Source organism: Fistularia commersonii, chromosome 14, assembly GCF_037954325.1.
Source record: "Fistularia commersonii isolate RoL2024-O1a breed Wild chromosome 14, RoL_Fcom_v1.0, whole genome shotgun sequence".
Taxonomy (NCBI): domain Eukaryota; kingdom Metazoa; phylum Chordata; class Actinopteri; order Syngnathiformes; family Fistulariidae; genus Fistularia; species Fistularia commersonii.
In genome coordinates, this window is record NC_141297.1 from 18,432,609 (window position 1) to 18,457,994 (window position 25,386).

The 25,386-nt window shown below is 38.2% G+C and overlaps 1 protein-coding gene across 4 annotated transcripts in view; it reads right to left on the bottom strand.

Annotated features, from left to right (window-relative positions):
* Positions 1-25,386, bottom strand: part of flna (filamin A, alpha (actin binding protein 280)) — a 53,236-nt gene that overhangs the window by 12,076 nt on the left and 15,774 nt on the right. For all 4 annotated transcript variants that reach the window (XM_086158949.1, XM_086158948.1, XM_086158951.1 and 1 more), the window contains exons 3-30: positions 20,065-20,316; positions 18,327-18,424; positions 16,073-16,220; positions 15,763-15,881; positions 15,603-15,680; positions 15,041-15,203; positions 14,663-14,863; positions 11,895-12,032; positions 11,215-11,341; positions 9,877-10,013; positions 9,525-9,721; positions 9,027-9,137; positions 8,784-8,927; positions 8,573-8,696; positions 8,262-8,422; positions 8,092-8,182; positions 7,696-7,865; positions 7,122-7,239; positions 6,929-7,041; positions 6,533-6,682; positions 5,824-6,142; positions 4,653-4,826; positions 4,357-4,519; positions 3,428-3,588; positions 2,980-3,147; positions 2,775-2,898; positions 639-795; positions 373-562 (exon numbers count right to left, since the gene is read on the bottom strand). In XM_086158949.1, the coding sequence (XP_086015075.1) occupies positions 373-562; positions 639-795; positions 2,775-2,898; positions 2,980-3,147; positions 3,428-3,588; positions 4,357-4,519; positions 4,653-4,826; positions 5,824-6,142; positions 6,533-6,682; positions 6,929-7,041; positions 7,122-7,239; positions 7,696-7,865; positions 8,092-8,182; positions 8,262-8,422; positions 8,573-8,696; positions 8,784-8,927; positions 9,027-9,137; positions 9,525-9,721; positions 9,877-10,013; positions 11,215-11,341; positions 11,895-12,032; positions 14,663-14,863; positions 15,041-15,203; positions 15,603-15,680; positions 15,763-15,881; positions 16,073-16,220; positions 18,327-18,424; positions 20,065-20,316 (4,296 nt within the window). The remainder of the gene's footprint in view (positions 1-372; positions 563-638; positions 796-2,774; positions 2,899-2,979; positions 3,148-3,427; positions 3,589-4,356; positions 4,520-4,652; positions 4,827-5,823; positions 6,143-6,532; positions 6,683-6,928; positions 7,042-7,121; positions 7,240-7,695; positions 7,866-8,091; positions 8,183-8,261; positions 8,423-8,572; positions 8,697-8,783; positions 8,928-9,026; positions 9,138-9,524; positions 9,722-9,876; positions 10,014-11,214; positions 11,342-11,894; positions 12,033-14,662; positions 14,864-15,040; positions 15,204-15,602; positions 15,681-15,762; positions 15,882-16,072; positions 16,221-18,326; positions 18,425-20,064; positions 20,317-25,386) is intronic.

Here is a 25,386-nt window from a genome sequence, read left to right on the forward strand (position 1 = left end):
CCTTTACGTTTTTACTTTCATAATATGTAGATGTTTTTCCTCAAACTTTTTCTTACTTCATTGCAATTATTACGACTAATATGATGAGATTTTTATTTTCTTTCTAGGCCATATAAATTTAAATCAGACTTTGTTCTATTTTGAATTAAAACAAACTTTAATGCTATTAGTCGTACAAGTTTTAGATTGAATCGATTTTTATAGATTCACTTTTCTGATATAGGTTATTTTGATGTCTTTAAATCATTCACCATTGTGATTCCGAAGTTGTGACTACTTTTTTGTATCGGGATTTCCTACTGGCTATTGCCACTTAAACCACCCTTGAATTCGTACCTTTAAAAGACACTTAGACATGTTATGTTTGCATACCTGTGACTGTGCACTTGCTGGCATCTCCAGTGGGCAGTGCCCTGATTCGGTAGGGGGAATAAGGAATCTCATCCCCTCCATATTTAATGAGGATTGTGTATCTGCCAGTCATGTCAGGAACATATGACACAAGGTATGTTCCATCATGGTTGTCACGGATTTTGGCCTTTTTCGGCTTTCCCTCTGGGTCCTGCAGAGAACATTTCACACATTTTTGATAGAGTAATAAATTTGTAATTATGCACATTACATGATAATGAACTCACAGTGATCTGCACTGCCAGCAGACCCTCGCCAGCATCTTTGGCATCAATGGTGAACTCAACAGGCAGAGAGGCAGGAACCCCAGTGGTGTTAAGGCCAGGTCCACTCGCACGCACTTTACTGGCATCATGGGTTGGCAGCACCTTTAGCTTGTAGGGGCTGAAAGAAGGGGATAAAATAATGGACTTCTTACTGCCATTTCAAGCTTCATATTCAATACACTTATGAAAGCATTATATTTAATATTCTAAACATACTGTAGGTGACTTAGTGTTAGCTATCAGAGAACAGTTGCAAAGAGCCCATTTCAGACACGGTGACCATAATTGACAATTCGATAATATGAGTACAACTTTAACTTCATTGCATCATGAAGTTATTCTCTCTTGGAAATGTTTAATTACTACCTTAAATCTTCTCACCTTGTATTAGTATCTTTTTGAAATCTCAATCATTTCAATGTTACTTTTTTGTTCTTAAGATATGACTACTCTTACAATCGAATGAGATACATAAGCAACTTATGGGTCATTTTTATAGGTGAGAGTTTACTTCAATATCTAATAAAATCAGACATAACCAGTGACGTGCAGTCAGTAGAGGCAGGGGAGGCCGGGCCTCACCTGTCATCATGGAAAGAAAAACATGCAAAATGAAAAAACTAAATTAAATGATTATATTTATTCAGTGATTTATACTATAAAGTTATTTTCCACCTAGCTTCACTATTTTTTGAGATTTTTTTTTCAAAATTGCTAAAAAAATTCACAATTTCGGTTCAAATATGAAGAGGAGACGTGCGGTGACGCAGCAACCAGCTGAGCCAACTATGGATTGTGCAATGTTTCTGCTATCTGTGCTGGCATGCTATGCACTGAGACCGTATTGCTGTGGATGTCACTATTAAAAGAAACACTCTTAACATATGAAATAAATTTCCATAGTTTAGCTAATGTCTCTCATGTTTTTGTCAAAAACTGTAACATGTTTCTTGTGTTTCTCTCAATCATAAAACGACTGCGAAGAGACATTAAGTGAGGCACGCAGTGACGGTGCCTCATGGTAGGGGACACCACTAATCCCAGTGATCCTTTTTACTACTCGGCTACAGAATAATAGATTTGGCAATACCGTAAACTTTTATCAAGTCAAGTGCAGCCATCCAACTATTTTTTTGCCAAATTCATCGGGCTGTATTGCTCACAAACGGTGAGGGATGAACGTAAATCTCCTGGGCAGCTTCTCAACTTTTTGGCCCAGAAGGATCTCATTCAAACTGTTCCTGAAGCGACAAAGTTGCTCCGACTGGTGGTCACCGTTCCAGCTACGACAGCATCGGTGGAGCGGTCATTCTCGGCACCGAAAAGACTCAAAACATACAGTTGGAAGAGGACCCATTAACGACGACTGGCAGTGATTTCCATTGACACAGAGAAACTTTTAAAACTGAAGAAAGAAACGGAAGACTTCTACAAGCAGGTTATCGATGCTTCAGAAGGAGCGGCGCATGAACTTCATTTATAAGGTAAGAGATAATAACGTTTTTTTTTACATGTGCTTTTTTTTCTGTGCTACGGCTGGTATATGTAAAGAATGCTGATATGATATTTTAAACAAAACATGTCAACTGCTTCCAATAAAATGGTGAATAAGCTACTCTGTAGGGTTCATATGTTTGTAAATCTGACTGTGATGACGTCAGTGCCTCACCAGCCATAAACCTCACCGCACGTCACTGGACATAACTAACACAATGTAAGCTTTCCGACAGTAACATTTCATTGGATTAAATGAAGTCCTCTTTTTGCCAGGTGAACTTAAGCTCATTTTAATTTTGAGTAAATATCTTTAACATATCAAGTTAACTGCAAAACAGACTTGATGAATGGGACCATAACAGGGTACTTCAGTGTTAAAAAAAAAAGGGTACTAATGGTGCTGATTGTTCATCCGGAGAGCTCAGAGACAAGTGTGACATCAACCTAATTCAGTTTTTTGTAAAGAATAGAAAGGACATTCTAAAATAAATTAAGAAAATAAAGTAAAAATGCATTTATGAACTGCCGAATCTATTCAAAACAGAAATATGGCCATTAGATAAATTGTGGAAGTGCATGTAGATTACGTGCTTGCGATACCTGCGTGGGATCTCCTCATCAGCGTATAATACATTGATGGAATATGGCCCCTCTCTGGTGGGTGCATAGTTGACTGTGTGAGTTTGGTCACCATTGTCCACAATTTCCACAGGTTCCACCACACCTACAAACAAGAAATTTAAAACACTTGCTCTTTACATGAAACTATCACACCACAACACTCAGAAGAAACCTCAGACTTCACCTTTGGGTCCTTGTACCCGGACCTGCAGGGGAGCCACTCCAGCTTTGGAGGCGTCCACTGTGAATGCCTGAGGAATATTGGCTCTGACATTATTTCCCAGACCTGGCCCCTGGCACTTGACCTTAGTGCTGTCCACTGTGTCACTGACTGGCACAGTGAATGGACTTCCTGCAATGCAAAATTAGGTGTAAGTCACCAAGGTTTTCACCCGAATGATTGTTGAGACATTTCATGCAGAAAATCAGCTATTTAATTGACATAAAAACTTTAGTAAAATCTTTTTTTTTTTTTTGTAAGTTCTTGTTCTTTGTTGCTCCAGTTGTATCTTTCCTAAGAAAACAGCCCATTTTTCTTTATCAAGTCAAGTCAAATCAGTGTACTGAGGGGTTCAAACTTCGCTGAATAAGACAAATATGAACAATGTAGTGATGTGCTCTGAGCTTAGTACCAGTGATTGGCTGCCCTCCATAGGTAATGTTGAGGTTGTAGGTTCCCGGCTCATAGGGAATATATTCCACACTGCAGCTACCATCCTTATTATCAGTGCAGGACATTTTGGCTTCTGATGGACCCTCCATTGCAAGACCAAGGCCACCAGTACCTGCCCCACTGAAGAAATGACAGATTGGAGATCATATTCCACCATCTGTATGAGCCATCAGACTGACAAGCGATCCCCGATATTTGACACAAAAAAACAGACTAATTGTCTGAATATACACATCATCCCTGGAAGCAAAAAAAAAAATAGTGTTCACACAAATATGGGCCTTTTGAAATGGCCAACTATTTTAATAAATATATTTTATTTCTCTTTTGTAAAATTAGGTGTATACAATAGTATCTATTGAAAAAAAGGAGTCTTTGCGTAGTTTCTCAATTTTCTTTAATTTCTGTATATTATGGTTTATAATTTATAATTTCCTTGATTCATTTCTAACTTTTTAAACTCTTTTGGATGTCTTGCTGTATTTTAAGTGTACTCCATGGCAATTAAGTACTCAAATGTGCACTTTTTGTTTGTTTCTTCCTCCCTTCCTTGTTTGCTTATTCAAGTGATGAGCTATTGATTCTTTGGTCATTTCTCCAAACGTTACAAACAGCAGTTTCTCGTGATTTCAAAACGATGAGTGAATTTTAAGGGACAAAATGCCATTAGAAAAAAAAAAAGAACAATCAATACAATAGAAATTTAGGAAACATTTACAAAGACAATTCAAGTCAGGTTTCATTATTTACATATTTTGTTACAGTTATTTTGAAGTGACATATTCTGAAATGGATCTCTGAACTACTTGTTTTTTTCCCCCCTCACGACTCACAGGAAACCCTGTCTACCACACTTGAAACATGGTTTTAAAATGGGACAATTCTTACCGGGTTTCCACAGTGAACTTGTTGGGCTTATTGGTGGTTCCGCCCTTCAGGCCTGGCCCATGGACCCGTACTCGAGAGGGATCACATCCTTCAGTGACAGCTACACGGAAAGGACTTTTGGGAACTGGAGAACCATCGTAGCATACCTCCACACTGTGAGGACCTGGAAAACCCATTCACATATTCGTTAAACACACAATCATATATATTGAAACTTTAAAAGGCAGGAACTTATGTACATGAACACAAATGCACACACACACGCACACATCACACTAACTGAGGTCTGAACTCACCCTCCTCGTAGGGAGTGTATTCCACATTGTAGGTTCCATCTCCCAGGTCTGTGATCAGGCTGTCAGTGCGGCTGCCAGTTGGGTTGCAGATGAGTGTTTTTATGTGGTCACCTCCAGACTGTGTGAGAGCACGAGCATCCACGGTGAAGTCTGTGGTTGCTTCCCGGAAAACACCTACAAAGACAACAGGTGTCTTGCTGAGGTTTTTTTTTTTCTTTTTAATTACAATGCATTTTCTTTTTCATTTGATTCATTGAATTCTTTTAAAAACATATCATATAATTATTTAAATGTCAACAGTTTTATAATGTCTTAAAATACTATCCAAAACTCAATATCCACTTTAGGTGACTTTTGACCAAAATGTGCATTTACTTTTGTGTGAAAACAGCAGATAGTGAACTTCTGAATATATACCAAGTTCTTGTAAATTTTTAGCTGATTCATTTCTGATGTTTGTGGTATGAAATATCTGCTTTATATACAGTTGGATGTCAGGTTCAAAACTAACAAGCAACTAAATATTTGGTCAAAGTCAAATCAAAATAAAATTTTGCCCGTTTAATGAAAGCATCAGTGCTGTTTCTCTGCACTCTAAGTCATAGATTATCATTGGGAAATTTGTGTCCTGGCAATTGTACTTGTTTTTTTTCTGAAGATGTTTCACCTTTTCACCCCAGAGATTTCTTGAGTTCTAATAGACCATTGAGAAGATAACTGCTCGGGTTGGGTGTTGTTACAATTTAAGACTGTTAATAATGTTAATCAGTGAGAGGTTTTGCCGCAACTCTATCAATTACTTGCTGCAAACACCTTCACACAACCCCATTCAACTTAATTGTTGCAAAACCACTCACTTATTAACATAACTCCTTTTAACTTGGACCCACGCCCAACCCCAGCAGTTATATACACTGGGAAATTCTGCCGGTCTATTAGAAATTAAGAAGCCTTTTGGATGAGTTGAAACATCTTCAAGAAAAGTCCAGATGCCACAACAAGATCTGATGATGTTTAATGAAAAAACATTTTGATTTCTAGAACTACCCCAAGTGATGATTAGAATTTGGAAGATGACAATTCTGCTGTTCCACATTGAATGAAGTGGAAGGAGAACAGTCATTCCTTCCTGCTATCTCATCCCCCAGCAGCAAGTTTTCTTTTTTGTTACCTTTGCCTTCCACTCCAGGCCCAAACACACGGACACCACTGGCATCAACTGCTGGTTCGACATTAAGACGAGCTGGGAAGTTTGGTACATCCTGGCCTCCATAGCGGATCGTTAGAGTGTATGATCCAGGATAAAGAGGGATATAGGTGATGGTGTAAGTCCCATCTCCATTATCCTGGATGTGAACCTCTGCTGCAGTGCCGCTGTCTGAGATGATCTCAATGGTAAGATCAGCTGGGCCGGCGTTGGTGCAGTCCACAATGAACTCCCCCGTCTCCCCAACCTTGGCACGCTCCAAGCCTGGGCCAGAACAACGCACCTGATGGGAGGTAGGTGATAACATGTACATAACTTACTGTACATTCTGAAGCTTATTCATTAACATTTTACAACATTAATAGATCCAGAGCCAGTAAAAATAGCTTTTGAACTTTGTGTTTGCATAAATTGAAATGATCTTGACAAAAAAGCTAAAAAAAGGATAGAAGCGATACTAATTTATTTAATACATGCCTTTTTATACAACTTACAAATTTTTTGATATTTTTACCTTCCATTTTTCCTGTCTTATATTGAATCAATTTTCTCAAGATGGTTTGTTGTTAACGTGTCCCTCTGGTGACAGGTTACAAGTCCAACCTCTTCATGTTTTAAGGGCTTCTCTTATTTCCCTGAACAAATACCTCATGGCACATGATTTAAGACTAACCTTGGAGGGGTCTGTGGCAGGGTATGCTGTGGAAGAGAAAGGTGATCCTGGGATGGGGATGCCATCGTAGGTCAGTTCCACCTGATAAGGACCCGCCTCTCGAGGAATGAACTTTACCTGACTGGTTTCTGAACTCAAACCAGGCTCCACCTCAAAGAACACACGCAAATAAATCAGAACCAGTAGATTCCATACGTTTCCTGCCTTAACAGTTCAGCTCACTTTCTAGACCCCCGGCTAATGTTTTAACTCAAAATATATTTAATATCAGACAACACTTACAACAATACTTAAAACAAAGGAGTCTGGATAATCTTAAGCAACAATTCAAGGACATGAAGTTTTGGGAAAAAAAGTTTAAAATCTGGAGAGAACGGAGAGAATAGATTCACTCACCTTGCTAGTAATTTGTTTTCCTGATGGTCCAGTTACCTTGGCCGCAACCTTGCCCTGACCACCAGCGCCCTTTGACTTCACAGTCACTTCCTGGTCTTTTCCTACAGTCATTTCTGCAATGGTAGAACTGCTATAAAAATCACTGCATATTTTAATTAATGTTTTAATTAAGATTAATTTACAAAGTTCATACTATCTCCCAGGCCAGTGATGTTGACTTTGCTGAGGTCCAGCGTGGGTGCCACACCCACGTTGAATGGACTTTTGGGAATAGGGTCTCCACCATAAGTCACAGCAACTCCCAGAGGACCCTTGAGGAGCGGGGGCAAGGGTTATGGTCAAATAAAGATACTTTCAAAGTATGGATAATTGTCAAATCTAGGACACAAACGGGTGCAGTTTCTCTGTTTTGCATCATTGACAGAATGTTCGGCTCAAGGTTTACTGGTCTGTATTAAAGGGTATAAGAATACCCTGTGAAGCCCAAAGTATTCAAAATTTCTAAAAATGTGTTCACTATGTGAAATTTTATGATACTGGGTACGAGAAATTACCGGTACCTTAAACTGTGTTAAGTATTTGGTTTAAAAAATAAAATAAAGAAATAAGATTACCTCTAAATTGTATAAATAACAGTATTAAAGTTACTTAACCTTTTCTTTAAATGAATTTAAAGAATTACTCACAATAGCTGATAGGAATTTTAAAAAACAATCTGAAACACTGACTTGAAACATTATCACTAGATCTTGTTGCTTCAGCCTTACTTGCTGCACTGGTGTGTATTTCACAGTGTGCGTGTTGTCGTGGTTGTTGATGATTTCAAAGTCTTTGACAGCCTCCCCTTTGGTTGGACCATTGAAGTTGCAGTCCAGGTTTGCTTTTCCTGCTGCTTTAGTATTCACTGTGAAATGGGTGGGTTTGTATAATTCAACACCTGAAAGAGACAGACAGGGAATAATTGTGACTTGATGCGTATAAGGATTTTTAACTTATGTTAATTTGTCCAGACTTGACTCTTAGATTTTAACTAAAACAATAATAAATGTATTAAAAAAAAATCAGAGGAGTTTTGAGGTTTAACCATAGTCAGACCCATTTTCTTGTTTCATACGAGAGAAAAATGTATCTATATATAAAGATGCTCTACGAACTGCTCATACCGCTGCGGCTCAATCCAGGCCCCTCTGCCTTCACCTTACTGGCATCATGAGCTGGATCCACCTTGACTCTGATGGGCGTCATTGGAATGGCCTGTGTCACACAAACAGTTATTAGGGTCTTAAAACACAGAGAAAGAGATGGCCATGATTTTATTCATCATGAATTTAACCTGGTCAGCAAACAGGACCATGATGGTATAGCTTCCTGCTCCAGGTGGAGTGTATTTCACTGTGAATGTATCGTTGTCGTTCCTGATGATGTCAAAATCGATATCAGCCTCAGCGGGTCCGACCACTCCAGGGGCACACTTGATTCCAATGCTGATATCCCCTGAGGACAGGAGGCAAAATCTTTAGGATGCCTGGGTAGTAAAGATTAATTTAAAATGTCTGGACAGCAAACACATGTGAAATTTGAATGTTAGGAAAACTGTTTTGTCCTTAAAAAAAAAGCATGAGAAGATGTTCATTGTGACCTCACCTTGCCCAGCTTCTGAACAGTCCACAGTGAAATAAGTGGGGTCAAAAGCCTTGAGGCCAGTCTTGGCCACTCCTGGTCCTGATACCTTGACCTTGTTAGGGTGGCAGCCTGCCCTTACATTCATCTGTGATGAAGCAGAAGGACCAAAAGGTAGTTATCACAAACATTTACGTGGTAGAAAGTCTAGGAGGACCAAAGAACATTTACTCACTCTAAAGGGGCTTTCAGGGATGTTGACACCTCCCCAGGAGACCATGACAGTGTGTTTTAGAGGTTTCCTGGGTGTGTACGTGCAGGTGTATGTGCCATTGCCAATATCTTTAACCTGCACATCAAGAGGCGTACCTTCGCCATCCTGTGAATAAAAATTTGTCAGCTAAGTGGACAGAATATAAGAAAGCACATGAAGACATATACAGGTAGATTTGTTTGTATGCTCAATCACAAGCCCTACCTGGGCCATAATCTTGAGAGTCGCCCGTCCTCCCTGCTTGGCATCAACTGTGAACTCAGTCGGCTTGCCAACCACCAAACCATTTTGAAGGCCTGGACCATACGCCTTAACCTAAAATACACCCATAATCCTTAGCACATAATTCACATTGTTATTACATAATGGCTGTGTCTTCAAAGTACAATGTTGAAAATGTTCACATTCTTGTCCACAGTTGGATATTGTTCATGCTCACAAGATTTATTGATGAAGTCAGTAGTCTCTAGTCTATATGCATTCAGTTTTTTGCTTATTTTGTAGCTCGTTTAACAGCTTGTCAAAGTTCACATGCCTCAGTCATGTGTTCCAATATTTGACAGGTCTTGTATTTTCATAGCTTGCTGTCTTTTGAGAGCGTAGCTGAAAGATTAATTACAGGCAATTTAAATCAAAATATCTCTATTCTGATCAGGGGACAGTCCAAAAGGGAGCATGTAAAGTTTCACATTGTTTGTGTACCTTGTCTGGGTAGAAGTCTTTGCCCGGTGGGTTGACAATCTCAGCCATGAAGGGTGAATGCTGGATGTCTTCATTGTTGCAAAGTACATGCACAGCATACTCTCCAGCCTCTGAGGGCCAGTAGCGCACGTCGCATGATCCATCACCTTTGTCATCACATTCAATTTTGGCCTGAGATGGGCCTTCCACAGAAAAACCTGAACAAGGAGGAGGACAAAAAGGAAAATCAAAGGATGAAGGAACTTGTTGACTTGCCAAAACATCATCACAAGTGGAAGCACCATGATAACTGCTGTCAAGACCTGGGATGAATAAAATCTACTTGAGTTGAATGGTTGACTATTGGACTTACCTAGCGTACCAACGTTGTCTCCAACAGCCTCTACCACAAAGTCTGCAGATTTGCCAACAATACCACCCTCCAGTCCTGGACCCCAGGCCCTCACCTTCTGCTGACCAGCTTCAGAGCCAATCTTAACCTCAATGGGACTGTATAAAGCAGAGAGCAACAACACTGAGAAGGTCATTTTTTAGTACTTCCGAAGAAATTTGGTATCTAGCATGCAAGAGATTTAGTAAGTTAGTTTCAAGTAAACGAGTTTTTCCATTAGAGTGGTTAAGTTTGTCCAAAACGTTTAAAAAGGGAATAATGAAACAGCTTAAAACTGTTTATTTTGATATTATTTGCTGAGAATATATTTTTTTAAAGTTGAGCGGAACAAAGTCAAATTTTGACAATAAATGGAGGACAATAAAAACAAATCAAAGTTTAACATTGAGCCACAGCTGTTTTGCCATGTCTAATCTGATGATTTTTCTTCATGTTGGAGTAAATCATTGTCTTTTTTGGTGATCCTCTCTCAAGGGATATGTGTTGAGTAAAAAAAAAAAAAAAAAAAAAAATATATATATATATATATATATATATATATTATCATTTTATTTTCCAAAAGTCTAACTCCTCACATAATTATTCTGGCTGAAAAATTCTGATTTCTTCCATTTAGATATTTAAATTGTGTGGATTCTGACATTTAGTGGTCAATTATCTTTAAAACTTGAAATGCACCATATTAAGTCCATTAATCAAAAAAGGTGGAAAAATCAGGATGTTTGGTAATGATATCCAGGTGAGAAGCTAATCAAAATTTCCAAACGCATTTGCAAAACCACAAATTTAGCAATGTATGGTTTTAGCTATGCATAAAGCATGTTCATGTTTAACAATATTTCTGTTTTATAATTCTATGTTTAATAATTTAATAATTTCTGGAAAATGTTCAGTTTCTGGAGAATGTAAATGAACATAGCTTAAGAATAACCAGAAAGTATGCCTTACAATATACAGACATCATTTACGAGTAAAGATAATAAAGCTCTTTATCATTGCCAAATCACAGGATCAATAAACATTTTGGGATTATTAGTTTAATGATCGCAATTTTTGGTTTTTCAAAAACCTCTATATACATGAGCCAAACAGGCATTCATTCATTCCTATAGGCACCTCTTTGATCAGATGGTTAAAGTTTTTAAAACCATCAATTATTTACCTTTAAATAAATGCTAATAAATTAATGTCTCAAAAAAAAACTACCTCCCTTTGTATTTCTTCAGCAAAATTCTACCTACAAGTACTCACAAATTTCTGCAGTTCCCAGTTTTGAGAAATCTTGGCATAATACTGTACCTGCGGGGGATGTGTTGTCCTCCCCAGGTGATGGTGATGGAGTATGTGCCAGGATTTGTAGGGTAATACTCAAATCCGTACACACCATCTCCAAGGTCTTTTCTTTTACATGGCTCCTCAAGCCCCTCTGCAAACAAACAACTTCATGTCACCATGAAAACAGCAGTGGCTTTCCAGTGGTTTTCAACTTTTGTCCTTAAGCTGCAATTGCTGATTTTTTTCTCCGAGGTACACAGGTGTTTACCTGTGTAACATTTTTCAACAATTCTACTGCTCTTAAGGAAAAAAAAAAACAGGTATGCTCTCAAAAACTAGATCCTGTTTGAAAATGGTTGTTTTTAGGGTCGCGCAATCAAAAATTGGTTGGCCATGAGTAGATAACAGTCAGTTTATGAATAGAATAATCTTTTTAAAAGTTGGTACTGACTCTCTCACTATAACCATGTATTTTATGTATATGTCATTTGCATAAGTAACTTGAGAACAAATGCCACCTATTGCTTATCTTGAAAACCCCCATGACTTGACATATTTCTGAAAGTCAATAATGCAACAACTGATGAGATGGCTTGTAGACTGCTCCTTCGTAGTTTTGAAAAACCCACAAGACTCTAGAGATATGGACTGGAATTATTAATTTCTATATATCAGGCTCAAGGAAATACTGGTTTAGTGCTTACTGGGCCCCTTGATGGAGACTTTGAGCTCCCCAGTTCCAGCTCCTTTGGTATAGACCTTAAAGTCAGCAGTCTCCTTCACCCTAAGGCCCTTGGGCTGCAGACCACGACCTTTAGCCTTACAGAGGTTGGGGTTACACGCTGAAGAGACAAAACACCTTGAGATCAGCTTTCATTCAATGGGGAGAATAGGAAGAAGGTGTACCATGAATAATAAGCCACAAACCATGTGGGAAAAAAGTTTACTGATTACTCAGCAGCATGAGGCAACATGGATGCAGGGGAAAACTTCTAACAAGGAAAAGCTTCTTTGGACAGTTTTAGTCAATCGCTTTTGCAGGCATAAGACACAAAGAGAGTGGGGAACTATTGAAAACTGAAGTGATGCAGTTCAGCAAATGAGAGTTTTCGCACGCACGCACACACGCACACACGCACACACGCACACACGCACACACGCACACACGCACACACGCACACACACACACACACACACACACACACACACACACACACACACACACACACACACACACACACACACACACACACACACACACTTTATTTTGATATTAATGATGTTGGCTTTCGCTTAAACATTTAATAGGATTTCTGATCACATTTATTAGGATTATTTTCAATTGTTAAATTGCACAAACTGTCTGTCTTTCATTCAGTCTGTTCAAATTGTTTCATAGCTTATCCATGGCTGAGCCTTGGAGGCAGGAGACTGCAGTAGTGTGCAAAGTCATCCTTGTACCCAGTGACACTCCAGTTCTTCCTGGAGGACCAAAGTGTGCTCTGGGTCAACCATGGGGCCTCCTGCTAGGTGGACATGTCTGCAATGCCTTTATAACAAGAGGTGTGCAGGGCGGCATCCTTTTCAGATCCTTGAACCACTTCAATCAACGCCTTATGACACAAAGGAGCAGGGTCTCTGTCCCAGGCTACTCCCAGATATCTGTACTCCTCACCCTCAAGGAACTAAGCCCAAACACCGTGCAGAGGAAATTTACTTTAGCCACTCGAATCAACACTTTGTGCAAAGTATTTGGGATCAAGAGATTCTCAACAAGTTAAAACAATATATTGTTTTTGAACATAATAAATCCCAAAGTTCTCAAATAGCTACTTTATTATTGGTAAAATTAAAGATTGTTCACATTTCTTTATTGCGAACAACAGAACAAAAATAAAAGTAGCAGCAGCAACAACAAACACCATCAAAAACATTTAATGCATATGAGTATTTTAGCTGATTGTCAGTATTGACAGTATCTAGTGCAGTCTAATTTCACCAAATTTTGCAAGACAAGCCAAAGAAGAATTCAAGAGAAATGAAAAAAAAAAAGGATATCCACATATTAAGACTTAGGGGTCACAACTAGTGTTCAACACTAGAGTTGATAAAACCTGAAACTATGTAAAACGCCACAACAAAACTATGTAAAACGCCACAACAACCCCTCAAACACAAGTTAGTATAGATTGGTCTGTATCCAGCGGCGATATACCAGGATGATGTGAAAGATAAAAACTTCTTAAAATTCACAGAATTGGGCAAGCTTCAGGTGTTTGAATCCTTGAATAGATTAACCTGTCCATATTTTCTTTTTGTGTGCAGAGAAATACTGTGCTTTAGAATGCTAGAAGGTTGGTGAACTTCTTGTATTCCATTTTTGGTCTGGGCACTTGTTATACAATAAATTAAGAAACTATCATATTTATGTGAAACTGCTTTCAACCCTCTCATACCTTCAAATTGGCATGAAAACCTATTGAAACACAAAAATGTCCTCAGTGAGATGTTAAGAACTCAAATTTCGTTTTGGGAAAGATGCATACGCATACACAAACACAAAAGTGTACCCAAGAGAGGTCCCAGGAAACAGGAAATGACAGCAGAAGGAAGAGGCAGGTCCAGAGAAAGGAGAGATACCAGCAGGCCTCTAATGAAGAGCACGGGGAGACAGCAAAGCGTTATTGAACATTGAGGAAGACAGAGTAATCATACATTTAACACACAATGAAGTATGTTTACTTTCGTGGAATGGAGAGTTGCCATATCTATCATACCTCTTGAGGGGATCACAAGTCTATGACTAATGCAATTGAGCACATGAAACAGACAAAGCAAAATATCACATCATACTGCTGTAAGGTTAGCAAAACTTCTTTTGGAATAAGAAACTGCAAAGATAAAAGGTGTTGGGAACCTGAAGGGGAATGGGGGAAGTTATAGAATAAAATAATTATTTTCTTGCCCAATTTCTTGTATAAAGGGAAGGGAACATTTTTTCTATCTATATATCTCTTTGCCCATGATTTTTCATTACACAAGCTAAGCTTAAAAATGTGATATCAACCAAAGACAATGTTGCCAACAGAAAAGCAAAAATGACATGACTACGCCATTTATGAAAAAATAAGTGAGGTATTAATGGGAAGAAATGCTAAAAAAGTATATGATTGCATTATAAAATTAAAATAAATAAATTAATAAAAATTACATCAAAATATGCACAAAAATAAATTAAAAGTATCAAGCTGTTTTGAACTAACTGATAATGCTCCATTTTTGTGGTTAGAAACGTGTTAACAACAACAGACAGTTTCATGCATGTAATTTGTGTATTTAGCAACTTCCATGTACTGCAGTTGCCACATTTTTAAGTAACGATCAAAAGAGATACACTCCTCCAGACCCTGTTCTCCACTGTAGAAACATAAGCTCTCCATTTACCGAGAAACTGAAAAGTGTGACGACTCACCCTCACCCACATTGACCGTGAAGGGGCTCTTGTTGATCTGCCCACCAGCGAAGGTAACATAAAGGGTATGCTGTCCCTCCTGTGTGGGTTTGTAGGTGCAACGGTAACTACTGTTGCCTTTGTCTTCAATGGTACATGTCACTGTGTTCTTCTTTCCCGCAGGATCCATAATCACTACTTCCACTTCCCCAACACCAGCACCTAACATTTAAAAGGAAAGCAATGTCTGTCTCTCTCTCTGCCTCTCTATCTGTCAGTGTATATATACACACAGGATATATATATATATATATATATGATATATATATACTGTATATATTCTTCTCACAGAAAAAAAAACAGTTGATATCTTTTGACTTTCTGAAACCTAACAATTACCTGCAGTGTATACATCAAAGTAAGTGGCCTTGTTCGCGATGTTCCCAGTGAGCTCCAGTCCTGGTCCCTGGGCAGTAGCCTTGCTGGAGTCACCCTGAGCCATTCCAATCTCCACCTCAAAGGGACTTTTCGAGATGTGCTGTCCTGCAAACAGCACTGTCACCTGGCAAAATGCAGATTTCAGCAGGAAAAAAAAATCTTTCATTCATCACGTACTGGATTTAACTTGCCCTTATGTAGGGATGAACAATGAAAAAGTTCAGCAGCAAGTCAAATATTTTCATCATATTTAGGGGAAATTACTTGTTAGCGAAGTTGTAAAATACCCTTGAAAATTCACCGAGTATCATTTTACCATCGCATTGTGATCCAACCTAAACAATTTTGCTGGAATAAACTTAATTTTGCGTAGTATGTATTACCTGATTGATAATATTAATGTATTACCTTAATAAGCAGTCTGATTTAGTGTATTATTAATTTCAGTGCACTTGAAACTAACATTAAGGAAAAAAAATATTAATGGAGTGCAGCAGGTGGAATGTTGGAATATAATGTTTACCTTGTGCATCCCTGTGACTTTGGGAATGTAGAACACTGAGTAGGTACGGTTCTTATCATTGTTTGGTGTGACTTTTGCCTGAAAAGGAAAGTTTTTAAAAGTTAACAAAACCATAAAAAACTTCAAAAGATAAAGACTAAAAGGCTCACAAGGGTTTCACCTCCTCCCGATGGCCTGCAGGGTCCTCCACATACACCAGCACCTCTCCCATCCCTGCACTAATGGTTTCAACTGTGAACATTGCCTTCTTCATCACAACATTTCCAACTGGCTCAATGCCTATAAGAGATACAATCACTCTGAATTAGTACACACCTTAGTCAATTTTCTGGAACAATCTGGACTTTGATTCCAAATGGTGGGACCAATTTTCAGTTTGGGCTTTAAGGTTGTAAACAGATTGCTGTCTGGATACAACAAAACCACATTAATTCTGAAACCCAAGTACAGGTGTGTGTGCATCTGTGTACCTGGCCCATAGGCACGGGCCTTCTTGGGGTTGAGTTTGGGCCGTAGGGGTGCACCAGGCTTAAGTTTTGCCTTGGGGAACTGGGACAAGTAGGTCATGACTGAATGTTCATCCACATTCGGGTCAACTATCTCCTCTGGGGTGATCACCTGCAGTAATAAAGACAATAAGAAGTCTGATGAGGATTGTGCAGCTTCACTGAATTAAGTTAGACACATTCAACATCCTATTTTACACATCTAAAGTGAATTTTCTTTGCCCCCCCCCTGCACTTTTTAAATAGGATATTTCAAGCAGAATGTAAAAACCAAATGCCAGATGCCATCTCTTCATCATTTTGGATTAAATCCGACGACTACATTTCAACATAACTTTTGGATGCCCAACAATGTCTTGCCCTTTGTTATGATGAGAACAAGGAACTCTGTTAACTTTCAACAGCTTGAAGCAGCAAAATCAATCTTCACATCCACAATGCATTTCCTGTAAATTTGGAAAATGCCCCCCCAAAAAATGGAAATTACAGAAAAATAAGAAAAAAATAAAGTTAGAAGAAAAGGTAAACTGGCAGTAGTTACTGACACTGTGGAAGTTGTCATTCCAATACGCTCAAAGCATTTCTTGATGTTTGGATTGAGGTTGGATCCAGCTCAGTCCACAAATAACCCACACCAGATTTGATTTATAATCAATTTAATATTAAGACCAGTTATGGAGCAAATGTGATTTCTGTGTTCACACTGGGTAAAAGGAAGTAGGACAAGATGTAAAAACATTCTTTTGTTAAAAAAAAAATTTAAAAAACGGAATTACGGTAACTAATTTTAGGCCATAAAACTTTCCGACTGCATTATGGACTATGTGAACTTCTGCACTGACAACATCATCCCAACCAAGACGGTGCGTTGTTTCACAAATAACAAACCCTGGGTCAACAATATCCTTCGGGATAATTAAAGTTGTTCTTATTCTTATTCTTATGGTCCCTAAAAAAAGTGAAGTCGCATTCTCATTCTCAAAAAAAATGATACAATTATACTATTTGATTGAGAATCCTGATATTTGATTTTTTTTTTAACCTTTCACAATCTCTGTGCTTGTTCGACTGCTTCTTTTGTCTTATTTTTTTCAATACCTTATATGGATTGGGTTTGAGATTGATGTACAGGGTTTGGTCGGATTCTTGTAATTACTGATTAGGTTTTCATCTCAGACTTTTATCTCAAACTGTTGTACTGCTGTATTAATCTTTTCAGATTTTAATCTAAATTCTCTGTGCCTCATTTTATGACAACTTAAAATATATAGATAGTCTCGGTACATCAATATATTGCACATCTCCAGAGCAGTGTTTCTTACACATATAATTTGATATAAAAGCAGGTTACATTTGGCTGTGATTTAGTTGTCAAATCCCATATCAACTTCTACCTAGGAGAATGCAAACTAGTCAGCACCTCTTTTATCACACACAAATTCTGATGCTACAAGCCACAAAGGCAGCTGCAAAGGACAAAGCAGTTTTTGAGCCAAGTGGAGCTGAAGGCGGAAATGTTAGTGACAACAGTGCAAACTGTGAGCACATGATGTGGTGCCAGCAACAGACACTATGCCAATCATCCCAACACAACAATATCATACCATCAACATAGTAAACTTGGATATAGTAAATTTCCTTATAATTACTAAATGCTTGTTTAAAAGAACAAAATGTTGGAATGGAGGCTAGGAGGATCTTCTACATTTATTATGACTACCTAACAATTGTTAAGACATTGCCTAAAATTTAAGGAAGTGGCAGGTTGCCCAAGTATTAGCAAGAGATAAATGAGGCATTGCACAAAGTAACAAGGAAACTGGTTTTGGGAAAGGAAAATAATAAATAAATAATCAGAAAATTATAGAGAAACATTTTGTGGAAAAATAAACTTCATCTCTCGGAAAATGACTGCCATTATGTTTACTTGAAAGGTTTTCTATGAGCCACTAAACATTTGTGTTGAAATTGTGCCTTTCGGTCCAAGTAACACACAACAGAGTGCCTTAAGGCAAAGTTCAAAGATAACTCATATCTATCTACTGATCAATAACTTTCAGAGATTATTTAAGTTGAACACAACTAATGTAGGAGAAGTAAACCTGAGCAGAGTTGAGCAAGCATTGAGACTGGTGCGTTCTATTTAACTAAATGTGTCATACAGAGTCAGAATGAGTCATGTCAGTTATGTTGCAGTATAATGTGGAAGTGATGTTACCTGGGGAATACCCAGCCAATCATCAGCCTGCTGCATGGCCTCCCGGGCGTTGTCCACCGGTTTGGTCTGATCCCATTGGTCCCAGTCAGGACATAGACCTAAGACGCAAGTGGATAACAAGATGTGTAATGTGTACATTTAAGATTGAATCAGAGCGGTCATAACATCTGTGCTATTACATGCTGTTGAATCGCTCTTTTCGTCACATTCAACTATACATACAGCACATCAGCAAAATTTGACCATTGCATTTAACCTATGATGGATGAACCATGAGCAGAAGGCAGTCATTTCAGGGAGCAGTTAGAGTTTCAGTATCTTGCTCAACAACACTTCAACTGGCTAGGAGGAGCCGGCAATGGAAAATGTTCGGTTCGAAGGACAACTGCTCTGGACAACTGGGGGGGTCCCCAGTGAAATGGAGGCCTTACATCCATCAAATGGAGAACAATACAAAATGTTCTCCTTATTTTGAAAGTGATTCTCTGTGGCAGACACTAAGGGGCTTGGCCTCTCACCCCACGGGACTAGGAGCTGGGATGTGGTTTTAGGTGCCCGGCATTGAGGTCCACAGAAGCCCGTTGTCCGTTTTGTTTGGCGTTTAAGGAATAAAGTTTTCAAGTCATCCACGGTGCCACCATCTTTCCTTGTTGCCCCACATTTATATCTATGTACTTTCTACATGCCTTCCCATAATGTCATAATGAAGTTACACATTGAATATTATCTTCATTTATTCGTGCTCTTTTACAAAGTGGTGTTGGCTGTTTCCCAGTCTGGACTTACTCATAACATAACTAACTAATGTTTGAAATTGGTTATTTCTTGGCAGTATTTGATTGACAAAATTTCAAATTTTCAAGCTCGAGTCCTTATCAGTGACTCCAGGCTACTGTCGAAAAGGTATGCCAGACATGCTAAGCATGTAAATAAAAACCTTATTTACTGTATATTTCACCTTCCACTTGCCAGACGTCTGGCCCCTCATTGCTCATCTGCCAGCCTGACAGATGGGAATTACAAATTTGAGCTTATCCTGACTTGACCTCAGGTCTATTACTGTCAATGTTGGTTGCAGACATTTATAAAGTACAAAAATTACACGCTTAGATATTACCTGCTCCATCGTGTAGTTTTTTTGCCTAATTAATCCCAATATGGCTTGATTCCCGTCATTTGACAACAAGTAACCCAGGGCAACAAATGACTACGTGTAGAAGGTGAAAATATTGATATAAATGGATTGAGAGACTGGGTAGAAGCCCCCGGATGAATACCAGTGTTTTTGGCAGATTCTGCAAGAATCTCTGCTGATATACAGGGTTTGATACTTTCAAGTGAGTTTTCTCTAAAAAGTCCCTATTGAAACAATATGACCAGATGGGAAAACCATGGTAATTAGATTTCATTGACAGGCTCTGTTTGAACCCAAACCAAGAATGTGCCTGGTCTAAACAACATGAGGTTGCAACGCTCTAAGCAGAGCTGAACAAAATAAATGCTTGGACCCAGCTATCTATCCATCCAATTCCACCCCTAAGATGTGTGGTCTACCCCTATCACCCTAACTTCCAAATAGGCTTTAGGGCTTAAACCATACCAGGGGTGATAAAAACCCAAAGTCTATTGCAATCAAGCACAAAATTCATTTCTATTTCAGTCACTAACAAAAATCCTGTCCTTTGTTTTGCTTTTCATCTCTGAAAGGGAGACACATCTAAAGGCAGTTTCCACTCACCTGGAGCACAGCTATCAACCAGGGCGCCCAGGGCCCGGCCAGTCTGCCAGTCCCGGTTGAAGTTGGTAATGGGGAGCTCTGGCAGTTTGTTCTGAATCCATCCCAACAGTCTTTGCTTGGGTGTCTTTTGTTTGCCATCATCTGCTTCCTCCTCCTCATCCCACATGGGCATGGAAATTGAATAGTGCAGGATCAAGGTCCAGATGAGACCCAGGATTAACTTCAGGTTCCCATCAACAATGGCTTTAGAGTCTGGAGACAAGAGAGTGAGAATCGGGGAAAAATAACATTTAAGTATCCATGACAAGGATCATACTGTAAAAAAAAAAAAGGGTCAGGACATATTTCGTCTCAACAAGAATGGACAGATGGAAAGCACAGTATAATAAAGTACAAAATTTTCTGTCCTATCCATCTGTCAAATGTGTAGACAATAATGGGTTTAACTATTTAAATCTTCAAAAGATTTCCATTTATTGGCTACACATTTGTGTCATTTACAACACATCCATATCTCATTCATTTGAGTTATTCTGTTTAAAATTACATGGACTTTCTCCAGTAGACTTTTAAAAAAGTCTAAAATTGATACACTAATAAATGGAGTGATTACTTTCCTTTAACTCTTGCAAATTTGAATTGACAACTTTCAGTTTTATTCATCTATGTTTATTCATCATTGGGGATGACTTGAGAGGAAGCACATGTTATTTTTTTAAAGGTATTGATTTTTGAGATGAAAGGATTTGAAACAAATAATGGAGGATTAACAAGGAGCAACTATAGTTTTAAGACAAAATGCCGGCAGGCTTCTTCGATATTCTTGAACATTGTGTACTTTTTTTTAATGTTAGGAAAGAACAGCAAGCACAACTGCAAGGAGAATTAAGTGATGCAATAAGGAGCAGGCCTGGGCCTGCCACCCCCCAACACACGCGCACGCGACACATGTGTTCTCAGGACAGAGGTTGAAGAGATCACCCTCCCAATTATGCAGCTTGTGAAGAGTGTGTATATGTATGTGTGTGTGTGTGTGTGTGTGTGTGTGTGTGTGTGTCCAGAGAGAGTAAATAGACTTAGGGTCCCTGTTAGGACTTGATAAGTATGTACCATTATAATGAGTATCAAGATGGGATCTGATAAGCAGGGGATCTGTTAACATAGACAAAGAATTTCGTTTCCAAGCATTTATGAGAAGTTGACAAGACACAGGTGACAGAAAAATATTCTGTGATTCGAACACACCCCATACCTTACTGTGGTGTCTTGGCAATACGACTAGTTATCGTCTAGTTATATCTGGTAAGAGTTAACTAAAATGGGCCACTTTAAATACTAAACACAAAAAATTGAGTAATATAATGGATTCAATATTTGCAAGGGAAAGGAAACCAAAGTAAACAACTTCTGACTGATACGGATAAGATAAAACTATACAATTTACTTTTTGAAAATTTTTTGGTTTATTGTACTTTCACTCCCATTGTCAATCATTGGCAGCTAAGGAAACTAAATTCTATATCATCAAATGTAAGGTTGTTACATTTTCAGTAGCATCATCCACAGCTACTGAATATCTTATTGGTTTGTGAAAATGACAAATTGTCCAATATCAGGATCACATTGAATACATTTTCACAATTGAATGGGAGTTGTAAGAGAGATACTTATTTTCTTACTTCATTTAACATACTGTGTGTGACTTGGAAGTAAATATTAGAATAGGGGCATATGAATGGTCTTTTGTAAAGGTAGCCCAAGAGCAATTGTGCATCTGTTGGAAATGGCTATGTAAGTCTGCATTGGTGGTCTGCAAAAGCAGGCCAAGAGGTCAAGAACTGTTAGATAAAAGGAAGGTCTGATGCATGATGAAGGATAGAAAATATCACAATAAAATATGGTAAAGAATAGAAAGTAAAAATAAAGTCATAAGATACCATTCAGGGAGATGGTCTTTGCCAGTTCAAATCTCACACATCTTTCTCGACATCAGTAAGCAGTTGGTCTGAATCTCTGTTTGGAAAGGGATGATGTGGTCATGTCTGCTGTTCCCAGTGGAAAAATACATTTCAAGGGGTGATAAATCTGCACGGGTTCACACATCAGGCCTGTTTAGATTCACCATTACTATAGGGACTGCAGTGAGCGAAAAAACTGCTATACCAACCAGCCCCTACCAACCAGAGGTAGGAAAGAATAATTGATACAAGGAGAGTAGCTTTGGGACCCCAAATGCAGCGATGAAGGAAGACTAAGGTGAAAAGTTGCCAAGAGTCAGAGATAATTCTGACAGGAGGGGGTATGTACTGAAAGTGCAGCCCAAGTTGGAACTTGCTATTGGAATGTTGATCAAGACATCATGAGGGTGTGTCAAGAGCAGTCTGTAAGCCACAATGCAAATATACACAAGAACCACAATCTATGATGATAATTACAACATTTTGACTCATATGGCAGTATTGCATCTACATATTGGCCTTTCTCTGAACACCAAAAGTTAACATTGACACAGCTTTAATTATGTTTGAGTCTTAAAAAGTGTTCAGTGCCTTGTAGAATACAGAAGCAGACAAGACATTGGACCTCCTTGTTTTGGATAGGAATTGAACCAGTTTCAGCCCATGGTATTTGATGAAATACTGCAAAAAATGTGATCAACCGAAGTTCCTTTTAATATAAGATTTTTTTTATTTATAAAAAGGTACAGTATTTTTCACTTTAACTTTCAATTTTGTTTCCAAATTATTTCACAACAATTATTGCCAATGGATTCTTGAAATATGATTAAAATGGAAATATTGCAATTGTTTTTTAAAGACCCTCTGCATTTCACCCAAGAAAGGAGCCCATTTTCAGGACTCTTTTACAATATCAGAATGACTTTGGCATACTTTCAAGTTTCAGGCTCATGTACTGTCTGTCCTTAACGTTTCATAAAATGCTAACCAACTCTTGCTACTTTTTTTCGGGGCATGTCTTGTTTATTAGCTAAATATAGAATATCATTTTACTTTTACTTTTTCCTATTTGGGAAGGAAATATTTCTCTATTTTAACAGAAATGCAGGTTGTGGTGCTGTTTAATAGTTTTGGTTTATACTTGCTCCTTTATACAGAGATTGGGGTCTGAATAATGCCACCTCCATTTGATATTTTGTTTGTTTATGCAGTAGACTGGATTGTTCTGGATGCAGGCTTAACCTAACTACTACAAACAGCCACTCTATTCAGATTTGTGCAGTACAGGATTGTAGTTCTACTGACATGAATGGGCTATTAAGGCCTATTGAGGTAGTCCATTAATTAACTGTCAACATGTTTGCTATCACTCTAAAGCCAAAAAAAAAATCCCTTTTGATTGTGTTTTCCATGCACTAGATCTATGTACTTCTGGCTAATACTTTGAGTGTACATGCACTTTTATTCATCCTGCTGAAAGAGAAAGCCATGCTAAACATGCAAGGAATCTGTGCACAAAGTCTGACAGAGCCCATATACGGACACAGACGGCTGCAGTCTCCCCCACTGCTGACTCATAGCCCTTTTGTGTTTATGCTTGTGGGTGAGTGTTTGTGTGCTTGTGGGGGTCGGGGGCAACTAAGGCAACTAAGTATGCGTGCATGCCTAGTTGATCTAGTGGATGCTCTCTTTACTCTCAAAACTCCCATGACTTATCCCATTGGCTTGTTTGTTCCCCAGCCAAATGACATTGTTATGACATCATTGCAACTCTGTAGCCATAGCCTGACCTGATCCCAACATTACAGGGAGGGAATGCTTGCAAAGAAGAACTTTAGCAGGACAAAAGATTTTTGTAACTATATTCAGGTTGTACTGCAACATCTGGAGCAGATGATTGCTAAGATCTAGGAAGATGAAGAATGAAACAGTCCTAAGGTATCTGCCTTCACTAGTTTCCTTGCAAGAAAAGGGATATAAAGGGTAAATATTCAGAGATTAAATAAAGGCTCAGAAAAAAATATTACAATTGAGAGTACATCTACTTTTCATTACTTGATATCCACTACAGGTCTGCTGAATTACAAACCAAACCTTGATGTTCACTGCAACTAGAAAACATGTCAATGATGGAAAATAAAGCGAAAGCTCAATGATAGAAATTGCAAAATATCACTGGCACTATTGACACAGTTTGTGTAATATGAATTTTTTGTGTATTACTTTAGGTTCGCTACTCAATTTCCTCTGGGATCAGTAAAATATTTCTGATAAGTGCGATGAAGGTATATGGAAAATGGCAGCGGAAAAACAGTTGCTTCTAAATTCACAATTACCTATTTATCAATATAGAAAAGTCCTTTTTATCCTGGCCAGCTCCATAGTATTAATAAATGTAACAAATTCCTCCTATTCAGACTCTATGGTATACTCCCATATCAATTTTTTTATCAAACTGTGGCCTCAAATGCCACTTACTGTCACAGACCATTGCTTCAAGAAAGTAGATTTTGTGTTTTCCAGGGATGTCCATCATGGTATAGCAAGATTGTGCGTAACCACATTACAAAGAAATTGACACCTCAAAAATGTGAGGCATGTGTGGGACACACTTCAGTCACTTGAGCTATGTGTGTATAGGGGCGGGGGAGCTATTCTGCCAACTCTTTTATCCCTTATGTGTTGCAGGTTTCAATAAATAAAATGATCTATACATTAAAATGTGAGGTGGCTGAATATCTGATTTTATTTTGTCTTTGTATTCATTTCTTCTTGCATTGAATCAAATTCAATCTTTCAAATTTTAGATCTTTACCCCCTTTTCTGATTTTGAATTATGTGCAAGTAACCAATCTGTCTGCAATCCTTGTGACTCTTATCTTGCAGTAACAGTTTTCAGTGGACAATCACATAAATATTGTACACTGCAGAGGAAATAGTTGGTTTTGAATTAAAATGGCCCAGTTTTTTGCTGCACTAATTATTAAAAAACAATAAACAATGGTGAAATATCACCAGTTATAGTCAGTTTAAATAGGTTAACCAAGACCTGGGCATTTTACATCCCGCTGGCCAGATCTGGCCCGTTTTGCTTTTTTATCCGGCCGCCAAAGTATTTGCTTTGGATATTTTAATAAGTATTTTCAATCAATATTGAATTTAGAAACTCCCTTTTTACCTTTGTTTAATTTTGTATGGATGATTACATGCAAAATAATGTTGGTACATTCATATGATAATAAATGATTTTAAAGTTGAAATAAGATGCCGAAAATAATAAATATTTAAATGGCGATTTTCATTTTGTTCAATGTACATGATACCTAGTTGGCCTGCACATTAAAAAATAAATAAGACATGTGGC